Below are 13857 nucleotides of genomic sequence, written 5' to 3' on the forward strand. Positions count from 1 at the left end.
CTACTCCTTTTGAAACTCCCGGTATTGTTTATGCATTCTTAATGCTGCCTAGTTCGTCTTTCAAACTCCAGGGAACATACAAAACGCCAAAAATGGTGTTGTCCAAACCGTTTCAACGTTGAGCTAGACTTTTCCTAGCAAAAAGAGACAAGAAAAACTCCTCTTTTTTCCAACCAATTTTTTTTTAAAAGTAAAATATATATATAAATAAAAGCATTTTTACAGCTAGATTTTCTTTTTCGCCACACACACATATATATATATATATATACACACACATCCCTCTCAAAATCCATATATATGACCAGACCAAGAGCTCGCCGTGAGCTAATTTGCTCTTCATCAAATCTCTCCTCTCTCCTCTCTTCTAGGAAATCACGATCACTAATATTCAATCACTCCCATAATTGAAAAAAAAAAAAACCAACAAAGACCCAAAATCCGATGTCGATCATGACCATGATGAGCATATCACCACCAGCGCCATCATCGCCGCCGCCGCCGCCGTTAGCTTCGTCGCCGCCGGCATCACTCCCCGTCCGTACGATTCCGGGGAGCTACGGTTGGCCGTTGCTGGGGCCCATCTCGGACAGGCTGGACTACTTCTGGTTCCAAGGACCGGAGACTTTCTTCAGAAAACGAATCGACAAGTACAAGAGCACTGTTTTCCGTACCAACATCCCGCCGACGTTCCCTTTCTTCAGCGCGAATCCGAACATCGTGGCTGTCCTCGACTGCAAGTCATTCTCTCACCTCTTCGACATGGAAATCGTCGAGAAGAAGAACGTTCTTGTCGGAGATTTCATGCCCAGTGTCAAGTTCACGGGCGATATTCGGGTCGGAGCTTATCTCGACACTGCTGAGCCCAAACACTCTCAGGTAGTTCATCCAGCTTTATTAATTCATTAACCCTTTATTTTTCTTTATTATTATTATTATTTCTTTTTTTTTTTTTTTTGCCCTCAAAGTCTTGAGCTTTGTTTTACTTGGGTTTTGGGGAAAGGGTTCATTTTAAACCCGTTAGAATTGAGAATTGAGGTGTGATTTTATATAAAATTTTTTAATTATAATAAAATATAAAATATAATTTTTTATAAAATTTTTAATTATAATAAAATTAAAATTAAAAAAATTAATGAGACTTTAATTGTGAAGATTTAAAATTGTCTCACTTTATCTTTTATAATTTAAGATAGTACAAAATATACCCATGAACTCATAATGTGGTGTAATTTTGGTACTTCAGTCAATAAAACGGTCAATTTTGTTTTTAATATTTTTAATCATTTAGGTTGCATATAGTGAGATATCCCAATATTTTGAGAGTGAAAATTGAATTAACCAAAAACGAGTAAGAACTTTGTTTGTGGGGTTTGGATCACGGGTTGTCCTTTTGATGATAACTCAACGTATGACAAGAATGGAGAGATTTTTTTTATTTTTTTTATTTTTCTCGCTCTCCAAATGGAGGTTAGAAATTGAAACTCATCAAAGTACCAAGTAACAACTGAATGGAATTTCCATTTAAAAAAAAAAAAAAAAAAACTGAATTTGGATAGCCAAAAAAAAAAAGAGTAATAGAAAAACGTTTTTCTTCTCCATTCAATGATCGGCGATTTGCGGGAAATATAAAGGGATTATTTTGTAATTAATTATAGCTAATGAACAGTTTGTCATCTGAAGAACATGAAAGCCAAAAGAAAACAGTACTGCTTGTCTATTTGCAATTAAAGGGCCCTGTTTAAAGTGTGTATTTAAATTATGATTTAAGTTTTAATTTAAATTTTTTTATGAAAAATTATTAGCAAAAATATTTTTAATTTAAATATTTTTTAAAATGAAAATATTATAGTAAAATTATGATTTAAATTTAAATACATCTATTAAATAATTCAAAAGATTTTAAAGACGTTTTTGGAATTTAGTGAAAAAAAGTCTAATTGAAAGGTTCAAGTGTGAAACACGTGGGAGCTACCAATCTCCAACTGACTTGTAAACATCAGTACGATTTTGAGATTTATCGAGAGACACTTTCCCGGGGCTGTTGAGCTCATGTGTTGCCTACTGTTTTCTGGACCATATTATCTTTACAGGTGGTCCACTTTAATGCAAGGACTTGTTACTTTGTATGGGATATTTTGGTGGGGGAGATTGAGAGACCGGAGAGGGACAAAACGGCTGTATTTAGAATTGATTATATTTTTTTAAAAAGAAAAAAGAAAAACGTTTTTAAAACAACGTTTAACGTAATAAAGATAAAAAATAAAAATAAAAATAATTTTTTAATTTAGTGTAGAATGATAAAGAAATGAAAAATGACTTTTAGTCGTTTTTTATTTTTTATTTTCATTTTCTCTTCTCTTGAGCAGAGAGAAAAAGAGAGACATTAATGAATTTTTTTTATACTGAAAATAATCTCTTGATAAAACTATCAAATGTAGTTTTAAAAATAATTTCTGTCTGAGATTAAAAATATTTTTATTTTCATATAAAAAATAAAATTATTTTAAAACGAGTTCGAAACGCGCCTAATAATTTTTGCTAATCTCCTAAATATCTGTACTTTTATTTCTCTTGAGTGGTGGATAACTCACAATACAGATTTCTCTCTCTTGTTCCGTGTTAAACATGCTTAATTAGCTAAGATCAGTCGTGAAAGAGATAAAAATAGATAAGGTAGTCATGGTTTTGGACATACGGAATTAGTGTAAGAAATTCTGTGAAAATGAATAGCTACACATTACTTTGAACATAACAGGTTTGTCTCAGTACAAGTTACGTTAGGTTATGAAGGTCAACCCTTCTCTAACAAAGTGAAATTGAGAAAATGATTTTTTTTTTTTTTTTTTATAAAAAAAATAGTCGTTTTGTAATCGTTTTGCAAATAGAGTTTTTATAAAATTATTTTACTAATAAAAATGTCGTATTGTGTCATTTTTTTGAAGATCTCGAAAATTGTCTAGTTTTATGTATAACAAATCAATATTGTGATGAGCAGCAGTATGCTACAAATGCAAAATTACTTGGGCTAATTATTTTGTTTCGGCATGAGTTTAGTTTCCTGCTAAACTACAAACATTAATCATGGATGGACCTTAATAAGTGTACACGCGATCTGCTGGTTCACAGGTGAAAAACTTTGCAATGGACGTATTAAAAAGAAGTTCCAAGGTTTGGGTCTCAGAACTAACTTCAAGCCTCTCAACGATGTGGGACACAGTAGAAACCGACCTATCCAAGAACAATTCTTCCATCTACTTAGTCCCACTACAGAAGTTCATCTTCAAGTTCCTCACCAAGTCCCTAATTGGATGCGATCCTTCGATCTCGCCAGAAATGTCGGAATCCGGCCACGTTATGCTCGACCGCTGGCTTGCCCTCCAGCTCCTCCCCACCGTCAAGATTGGCGTTCTTCAGCCCCTTGAGGAGATCTTCCTCCACTCTTTCGCCTACCCTTTTTTCCTTGTCAGTGGTGACTACAATAAGCTCTATCAATTTATATTGGATAACGGTAAGTTCTTACAACAACAACCACGGATTTCTTTAGACTTTGTGCACTGCTATATTTCTGTTTGGAAAAGACTAAAGAGAAATAGAGAATTACCAAAACCGTCTCTATCAGGTAAATTTTTATTTTTAGGTCCTTTAAGAATAAGACAACGTTTTCATTAAATTAAGGCATCCAGTACTATAACAACCTCTATTAATAGAAGATATTCCTACAGGGAAATTAGCTTATCATCTACATTAGAAAGCATAAGACACTGTTTATTACAATTCGGTTTCTGAGCTTGTACTATTACAAGTGCTTTAATTTCACATCTCTTGTACTCAGCAAAAAAAAAAAAAAAAAAAAAAAAAAACATATCTCGTCTAAACCAGACATAAAATAAGGTACTCTTTGGACCCATTAACCTTCGAAAAGCTAATGTTAGTTAAAATAAATCAACTCTGGGGAAAAAAAAATCAACTCTTGATTTAGGTCTTTAAGAAGCACGTGTCACGAATAATTTGGTCAGTTAATCTTGTCTCTTGGCATTTGCTGTGAATATTTAGCAAAAGAACAAACAATCTTTGTGCACTAATTATTGAAGAATTTGACAAGTCACAATTAGATCACAACTTTTTTTTTTTTTAATAAACAAAATCTATCTTGAAGATTTTTAGTTTTTACTTTTGCCTACAGGATACGTACAATTGAAAACGACTCTTTTTATTTTTTATTTTTTATAATGTACTACAAAACAAATCTTAGACAAATCCAATACAAAAATAAACTAGTGGAATTACTTATCTTAAATTATTACTCAACCCTTAATTTACGTACGTAAACTACTATAACACATAATTATAACACAGGTAAAGATAGTTAGGCATAATTATTGAAGAATGTGACAAGTCACAATTAGATCACCATTTTTAAAAATAAAAAAAAAATCGACATCTTACTAATACTAATTTAAATTCTCTCTCTCTTGAAGATTTTACTTTTGCCTAGAGTAGATTAATATGCAATTGTAAACGACTTTTTTGTCACTTACGTACAAAACCAAATCTTAGACAAACCCTTAATTATTTGTATTTCTTAAATTCTTACTTGATAATTTACGTACGCAAACTATAACATATATTAATTATAATACAGGTAAGGAAATACTAGAACGAGGCAAGACCGAGTTCGGACTGAGTCAAGAAGAGACGATTCACAACCTCCTTTTCATCCTTGGCTTCAACGCCTTCGGCGGCTTCTCCGTCTTCCTCCCGACTCTGCTCGGCACCATCGCCGGCGACACAACCGGTCTTCAGCAGCGCATCGTCAAAGAGGTCAGGCAAAACGGCGTGTCGTCTCCGCTCACCTTCGACTCCGTCAAGGAAATGGATCTCGTCCAGTCTGTCGTTTATGAGACGCTCCGGCTCAACCCGCCGGTTCCGCTGCAGTTCGCCCGGGCCAGGAAGGACTTCCGGCTCAGCTCCCACGACTCGGCCTTCGAGGTCAAGAAGGGCGAGCTTCTCTGCGGGTACCAGCCGCTGGTTATGCGGGACCCAAAGGTCTTCTCCGAACCGGAGGAGTTTAGACCGGACCGGTTCGCCAAAGAGAAGGAGTTGCTCAATTATCTTTACTGGTCTAACGGTCCGCAGACCGGTTCGCCGAGCGAGTCGAACAAGCAGTGCGCGGCCAAGGACTACGTCACGCTCACCGCGTGTTTGATTCTCGCCTACACGTTCCGACGCTACGATTCGATCACTGGGAGCGCTAGTTCGATCACAGCCGTTGAAAAGGCCAAGTAAGAGACAGATTTCATTGACTTTTCAGTTGCAATGTAAATTTTCTCTCTTTTTAAGATGGGTGGGTCCTACAGAATCTGACGTGTTTAAATGAACGGTGATGGGTCATGAGGGGAAAAAAAAGGAAAAAGAAAAATAAATAAATAAAATATATGATGAATGATGGGGGTGTTGTGTCATGTGTGTGTTAATAGACGTGGGGACCAGTTTTTTTTTTCTTTTTTTTTTGGGGTCATTATTGACTCTGAATTGAGTTTACATAAAAGGAGGGCCACAACTGCCTTATCAAAAATAGTCGTACATACATCCATGGATGAGCTCTTTTGGCCCGTGTAACCTCAATAATTTAGGCTGATTCAACCGATTTGACTTTTAAATTTTAAATTTTTATAATTTAAATTTTATTTATTTTACTGATATAAATTTTTTATAATAAAAAAATTTTAAAAACAACAACATCTAAATTTTATTACAGTAAAAAATTTTTATATAAAATAATATCTCAACTCGAATTAAAAACTCGAATCAATAAACTAAAAAGGTCTAAAATCTCTCAATTTTTATTTTTAAATTTTTACAGTTAAAAACTCTTAAAAAATATCATATTTAATTTTTTATGTTACAGTTAAAAGATCTTAAAAAATATTATATCTCAATTCAAATTCAGTGTCTTCCACGTTTGGAAACTTTGGAGGTTTCTATCCCCGAGTATCATGTGGCAGATGCTATTAAATAAGATTTTCAGAAGAAAAAAATGGTTATGGAAGTATGTATATACCTTTTAAGTACAATCCTTTTAGTAAATATCGTGCTTGTTTTAAGTTAATCTAATGGCACAACCGGCATCCAAGACAAAAACGGATTATGCTCCTAAGGACTTCCACAAACACCCTTAATTGAACAAAATATAGGTAAACAACTTACAAATTGCACAAACAACTTTTATTATCCTTGGATTCCAACTTTTATTATTTAAGTTGATGAGTAGTCTCCATGCATGTGTAATGTTATTTAAAGATTTAACTTATGATGGAGAATATACTAACATATCAAAAAACCTATCTTGATTTTATATTTTTGAATTATACCTCATTTAAAAACTATAACTTTGCTCACTTTATAAGCTCATGAAATGAGAACTCAAGGCCACATAATCCTCATTAAGTTGACTCATTTCAGTCACACTACATTTTCTCATATGTTGTTTTCACCATTCAATTGTCAAATTTTATTGAAAAGGAATAGAAAAAAATATGCTACAAAATTGATTTTTCTGCAAAGAAAATTTCCCTCCATTTTTGGACATTCTCTGGACATATCCAAAAATATCTTAGATATTCACCGATGTTACAAATATTTTTAGACGTTATAGACATTTTACGGATATTCTGAGAAGCAATGATGAAACTATAAATTTTTATGAGGGGGGCTTCTTATAACTGCAACATAAATTTTAAGGGGGCATAAGTTGTATTTTTAATTTTTTAAAGGGGGCTTTGTATAATTTTCTAAAACTTTCTTATGTATACATAGGTAAAAAAAAGTGAAAGAAAAAAAAAGTTCAATGGGGCTTGAGCTAGGGGTAGTAATTCGTGTCACGTGTTGTGTTTTGATTGTTTCTCTTTAAATTTACAGTCAACCCGAACACGATCCGTGATACGGAATTTTTTAAAAACCGCAATACGAACACGACACGACACGACAACTTTTCAGGTTGACACGACATGACACGAAATTGACTCGTGAATCCGAAATTGACACGAAAATTGTATACTTTTATTTAGTTTTTTACATATTAGAAATAACTTAAAATTAATAACACACTAAAATACAATAACATCCATTGAAATTAAGCAAATAATAGTATAAGATTTTGAGTATAACTATCATGATATCACAAGTTCATAATAAAATAAAAAATATGTAATGAAAAATATATGTATTTTTAGTTTTTTATGAGTTTCGTATCGTGTTCGGGTTATACGGGTCTAACCCGAATTTAATCTGTGATTTTCGTGTTAATTTCAGGTCGATCCAATTTTGATCCGAACCTCTTTTTTCTCAATCCTAACCTGTAAAATTCATAACGTTTTTAAATCGTGACTCATATTACCGGTCATAACTTAAGCTCTCTAGGCATCAGCTGACTACATCTCTATAAAAAAAGAACACCTTTTTTCCCTGTTATCTATATCGAAACTTTAAAATATGGTCGATATCTTGAAAATATTGACAATCTCGTGGACATTTTCATCTATGGGTCAATCAATCGAGTGCACGTAGATTTATGCGTTTTGTTTCTGTGTGTTTTATTAAGAAAGAACAGATTCTTGCTTCCACAACTGAGGCTAAATTAACAATAGTTTTTTTTTTTTTTTTTTTTTTTTTTAAAGGCTTCAAATCTTTTTCCCGTACAGTACATTTGTCCTCCTTTCTTGAGCTACTTCGAGCCTCGCAGTACCACAATACTTGGGCCTAGAAGGGAGCCCTTTAGCCTCTTCTGATACAGATGCTCTAAAGTCATACATGCACGTCGACAATAGACTGGTCCACAGTCCTTTGATCAAAAGGCCTTACAGTAGCAAAACAAAGTACCAATTTTGCAAAATTGTTATTCCAATAAATACTATTTTTGTATTTTTTTTCTGGTTCTAATGAAACATGTTTTGTTATGAAATATATTTTTTGTGCTAGTATACTCTTGGATTAAGAGATAAGAATTGGATCAAGACTGATTTTAAATATATTTCATAACAAAGTAATAATAATAATAATAAAAATATGCATTGAGAAGGAAAGAAAAACATATTAGGGAATAAAATATTTTAAAGGCATGATTAACCCCACCAGGAAAAAAAAAATAAAGTGATTCTATACACACATTTTTTTTTACTCTCTATATTCCTTTTCTAATTACACACCTCATATATTTTTAAAATGGTTAAATTTTCTTTTAAAACACTTTTATTATTTTAAAATTACCCTAAATATTTTATAAGATTTTTAGTTATTGACCACTTTATTTTTCTCTTTACACCCACCATTTTATTTTAATTGATTACTTTAATATTATCATTTGTCTATCTATCTTTTTTTTTTTTTTAAGATTTAGGCATTATTATTATTATTAAATTTTTTTTTTACATGTACACAAGATGTGATAAAGTTGATGAGCTCAGTACAAGGCTTAAATGTAGTTGCTCTGCAATCTTCATGGAGGACGTACACAAAGTGAAAGAGAAGTTGATGCTCATATTTTGGTAATGTCATCTGGAATGGAGAGTGGACTGTGGATGCTTCTAAGCTGTGAATGCTTCTAAGTTACGGGTGCGTTTGGAACTCGTTCCAAAATGATTATGTTTTTTGTATGAAAATAAAAATGAAAAAGTTTTCAATATCAGACAGAAATCATTTTTAAAAATACGTTTGGTAGTTTTACCAAGAGATTATTTTCAGTATAAGAAAAAACTGAAACTCCGTTTGGTTATACATTTTTAAAAACATCTAATAGTATTTTAAATAATATATTAAATAAGAAAATGAAAATATTTCTTTCTCACATATGTAAAGAAATAACCCATTAATAGAATAATTATGTATGTATATATGTATATATCTCTCTCTTTCTGCTCGAGAGAGGAGAAAACGAAAATAAAAAATGAAAAACGACTAATTTTTCATTTCTCTCTATTTTACATGAAATCAAAAAATTATTTTCATTTTTGTTTTTTGTTTTTGGTTATTCCAAATGTTATATTCTCCTCATTTTCATTTTTTTCTGAAAAAATGTGAAAAACATTTTTCAAATCAATTCCAAACACGTTAGATATGTTTCGTGCTTCTTATAAAAAAAAAAAAAAAACGAGACAAAAAATCATTCAAACTTTATAAAAAAAACGAAATGATTAGCCTTAAAAAATGAAATGACTAGAAAAAAAGAAAGCAAAAAGAAAAAAAAAAAAAAAAAAAGCAAAAGCACAATCGTCATGCAATAAAAAATAAAGAAAATTTAACGTGCATTTATTCAACTGTTTCATGTAGTCATTAACAGATGAATACTAGGGTTTTCTATAAATATCAAATAGCAACCATTTATAATTTAGAGATATGACATGTGTAGTGTAAAAAAAACACCATGCCATTAGTTTCCTTTTTATAATAAGATTTTATTACGTAATTAAGTCTTTCATATTGTTTATTTTTGTCATTTTGCGTGCGGGTTTTTTATCATAAGAAAAATTAATTTAAAATGATGTGTGAAAAATAAAAAGACGTGTGTAAATAAAATAAAAAAATTACTTACCCAATTCCAAATTAAGTTCAAAACACAGGTAGTAACCATAAAAACTTGTCTAGCCGTACACAGAAACTGAGCAATTTATTTTAGCAAGTGTACTTTAATTTAAGTACCTATGTATCAGCTTTACAGTCTCAAAAAAGTGCCAATTTATCAACTCATGGAACGTCAGCAAATCTTGTGAAAGTTCATGGTTCTATGTTAAAAGCACTAGGAGAGGAATTTTGCTACATTACTTGCAAAATCACGTGATCTAAGAGAAGGAATACTTGTTGTTTAGTTGTTAGATCTATGCCATAAGTTAAATCATGGTTCGTAATTTTTACAGTATACTCTCTCATAAATAATATACATAAATTAAAAATGATTCTGAATCTATCAACCAAACGTCCACAAGAGAAAAAATACTTAGGGCCCGTTTAACGTATTTAAGTTGGTGAATTTATTGACAGAAACTTTATAAGAGAACCATTAATAAAAAAAATTTAGATTTAAATTCTTTGTGAAAGAAAAACACTGTAACAGAATCAGAATCATAGATTTAAATATATTTGTTAAACCGGCCCTAAAGTTCCACACAAAAACTGTCATGATGAAAACTAAGAAAGAAAAATTTTTAGGGACTGATCGGTTGTTAAACACCATCACTAACAAAAATTAAGCCCCACCTATGATCTCATATTGCGGAACCCACCTTCTATTAGTGGATGGTGCTTAACAATTCTCACCAAGAAAGTAACATCTGGAAAGAGTCTGTAGATTGCATTCCATTCTCACATATAAATACAGCTCTCAATTTCCGGGTCTTGCAAGTGGAATTTTCAATAGAATGAGTTGAAAATTGACATTTTCTTAATACGCAAGATGACAATAAAAGATTTACTATACTTTGACTAGTGATGGCAACAAATAACTCTTGAGTTGGTAAATATAGCATATCGGACTAATGATATTAACTCCCCCTGTGAAGGTGAGAAGGAAATCAGCATGTGAACAAAGCCTTTGGCTGTTCCATACATCCCGGTGCTTCAATTATGCCGACTGGACATTTCCCTGCGATTGAGCTCGAGACTTGGCCATCCCTTCTTTCCATCCTCTCTGACGAGCCCTTTGCTCCCAAATTGCTGTTATTCTCTTCTGTGATGCTAATGCTGCCTCAGCTTTCTCTCTTGCTTCTTCACACGTTTCCATTCCTGAAGTGCACTTGTCTGCTTCCTTCAGATATTGGGAAGTAACCTTCTTAGCCTCTAACAGAGCCATGTCTCCCCGTCGCTGTTGTTCCGAAGCTTCTGCCTCCCGTAACTTCAGTTCCTCCGCCAATAGGTCAGCAAAGTTCTTCTCAGTGTCTTCACTCACCTCAGGGTCACGCTTTGCACAGTCTACATGATATGTACCAGATAGGAATTCAGTGAAACAAGAAACCTCATTATTATCATTCTACATATCCACCTAGCATCTAAATTCTAGCCGCTAAAATCAAACTAAACGAGTTTTGTAACTTTCTCAGCAAATTTCTAACTATATTGAGAATTGGTTATTCTAAGTACAGAAATGCTGCTGCAAGCAAGGTGAGAACAAAGTTGATATGTCATATATATCAAGCGGCCTTGGGATAACGGTTTCATGCACATTGAACATTTTCAGTAATGGGGAAAAGCCAATTATGGGTCTAGATCATCCTAAAAAACACAAGTGCTTTAAAGTTTGATCTTGTCTAAACAAAGGTGAACAAAAGCAAAATTGCACCACTAGTACTCAAAAACATTACCATCTTCCAATTCATGTCTTTGAGACTTTGACAAACAATGCATCATGCAATTCATCAATTTGGAATTCGAACCCGTAATGTAGTAAACAAAATACATTGCCCTAAAGCAGGTCGGCCCCAATTGATAATCGCAAATTATAGTAAATGGAGATCTGGATCCAACCTTAACATCAGTTCAAACATCAGCCCGCCGCATAAAAATATCATCTCACACCACAAAAAAGGAAAAAAAAAAAAATCAAATACCAAATACTACGTATACGGCTAATCTAGTCTCTGACAAGAAACTAACCTGTAAAGGAATTGTTGCTCAATTCTGCAGAAAAAGAAAAAAAAAAAAACAGTAAGTACGCATTCATCAACATATCAAGCGAAAGAAAGTTGAAAAGGATAGATAAAGATAGTTATGCTAAATATACCAGTCGGCTTAAAAGTTACATGAACCACTTCAAGCAAATTCAAACTAAAAAGGCGATCTTGAAAAACTAGGAGAAAGCATACACAAACACGAGAAATTTACTTACAAAGACCAATCAATTCTGGTTTTGACCCCTCAAAAAAAAAAAAAAACACACGATTCCAATTGTCAATCCCAACCATTTTGGTATTATTAGGGGTAACAACTGAATTATAGTAAAATAAACCCAAAAAACTCTCAAAGCCGGATCAAGATCTTATTCACGAAATCAAGAGCGCAAAATACCAAATCAAAGAGATCTAAATGCGGATCGGAGAGGAGAATTACCGAGAGGGATGGAGAGGAGGGGCTGAGAAGAGCAATCGCAGTTGCAAGACGGGCAAGAAGAAGATGAATGGCTAACGGCGGCCAAACCCTCCATGAAGTGCCAGTAAAGGGGTGGACCCACAATGTAGCCTGCTATGCAGAGCGCGATCACCGTCAGACCTGTTTTCAGCACCACCGGGCTCCAAGCTCTCGCTGGATTCTGGGTCGCCATCGAAGAGAGAGAGAGGTGGGTTTTTGTTATGCCGGTGGATCGGGGTGGTGAAGAGCAGAAATGGAGAAGGAAGGATTCGGAAGTGAGGGAGAGACAGCTGGTCGTGGTCGTGTCGTTTGCGCGTGTGGGATTACGATTTACAAGAAGATAATGGAAAACTAACAGAAAAAGCCCCAGTGCGGAATCGCCAAATCGGTATCTATGACTATTAGCGACGTCAAACTTCACTTGTGAGTTATTTTTTAAGGAACTTTAACTGAAGTTTTCTTTTTTAATTTTATACTTCTTTAAAATTCACGTGGATTTAAGAAAGGGAAAAAAAATGTTTGAATATCATTTTTTTATAATATATAGTTTTTGGTTTTCATTAGTAAATAAATAATTAAAATTTTTAAGTTATAATTCATCAAAAAGAATTTTAAGTTGTAAATAAATGATTGTTTTTTTTCTAAAAGTTAATTAAGTAAATAATATTTATTTCCTCGTGAATTAATCTTTATGGTTATTCTTTCATACTACTCGGGAGTGATTTTTTGTTTTGTTTTATGTTTTTGTTTTTTTTTGTTTTTTGGAAAAGGGACGTAGTTATTTCTTTTTTCTTTTGAAAATGTAGTTATTTCTGGAAAGAAGTAATACAAGATACAAGTAATATATTTCGCTTACGAAAAAGAAAAACAGAAAAATGAGGTCCAAGTTGCTGGTCAAGTCACGTTATGTCGGTGTTGTCGTGACAGTGGAAAAACGACAAAAATTTGTCGTCGTTGATAAAGCACAACGATCTAGTCTAATCACTTATGTGAAATTTGATGTCGTAAAGTACAAAAATGATACTAGTTTGTTTTTGGATTATTTTCATAATTTCTCGGGAATGATCTACCATATTTTAAAGTGTCTAATTTTTTAAAACGATTCAAAATAATTCTTAATGTATAGAAAATAGATCAAATGAGAAATAAAAAAACGTTATAGCTCTAATACCATAAAACAGAATAAAAAGGAAAGAAATTATACGAATAGTTTTTTCTTTCTAATTCATTGATAGAATATAGTACAAGATATATACACCATGATATTTACAGGTATGAAAAGAATATCATTCTTACTATAAATCTGCTAAACAATAAGAAACTATTTAAAATAAAAAAATATTTGAGAGATTCTTTGGTACGTTTAACGTACCGGTAGATTAAATTTTTTTAACTGTTAAATATGCTTATTTTTTTACTTTTGCGTGATTTTATGTAAATTTGACGGATAGAAAACTTGACATTCTGGTATGTTGGCTTATCAGAGAAGGTCCTAAAATATTTGTAGCTTTTCAATGTTGATTTGTCAACTTTCTTTATTATTTTGTACTCATTTTGACACTAAAAGATATGCTTCTATCGTTAAGATAATTCAGGACAATTATGATTTAATTTGAATAATTAATCCCCAAATTGTTTAGTAAGGGTCACTAAGGGACCATTTGGTGCCTGAACCCTTCTTTTTTTTTTTTTGACAAAAACATCTCTAAACTATTAAATTGGTTAAGAAAGGATTAAAATTTA

At 32.6% G+C, this 13857-nt stretch overlaps 2 protein-coding genes across 2 annotated transcripts; one reads left to right on the plus strand and one right to left on the minus strand.

The window, feature by feature from the left end:
- The first annotated feature begins 245 nt into the window (after positions 1–245).
- On the plus strand, positions 246–5578 carry LOC21395153 (fatty acid hydroperoxide lyase, chloroplastic). The gene is made up of 3 exons (XM_010091160.2): positions 246–879; positions 3130–3511; positions 4646–5578. The coding sequence occupies exons 1-3, from the start codon at positions 445–447 to the stop codon at positions 5287–5289; spliced, it is 1461 nt and encodes a 486-aa protein (XP_010089462.1). The 5' UTR covers positions 246–444; the 3' UTR covers positions 5290–5578.
- Positions 5579–10324: 4746 nt separating this feature from the next.
- On the minus strand, positions 10325–12534 carry LOC21395154. Its single transcript, XM_010091161.2, has 3 exons — positions 12097–12534; positions 11644–11667; positions 10325–10962 (listed from the first exon to the last, which is right to left on the minus strand). Exons 1-3 carry the CDS (start codon positions 12305–12307, stop codon positions 10616–10618), a joined length of 582 nt encoding a protein of 193 aa, XP_010089463.1. The 5' UTR covers positions 12308–12534; the 3' UTR covers positions 10325–10615.
- Between the last annotated feature and the right edge of the window lie 1323 nt (positions 12535–13857).

Source organism: Morus notabilis, unplaced genomic scaffold, assembly GCF_000414095.1.
Source record: "Morus notabilis unplaced genomic scaffold, ASM41409v2 Scaffold801, whole genome shotgun sequence".
Classification (NCBI taxonomy): domain Eukaryota; kingdom Viridiplantae; phylum Streptophyta; class Magnoliopsida; order Rosales; family Moraceae; genus Morus; species Morus notabilis.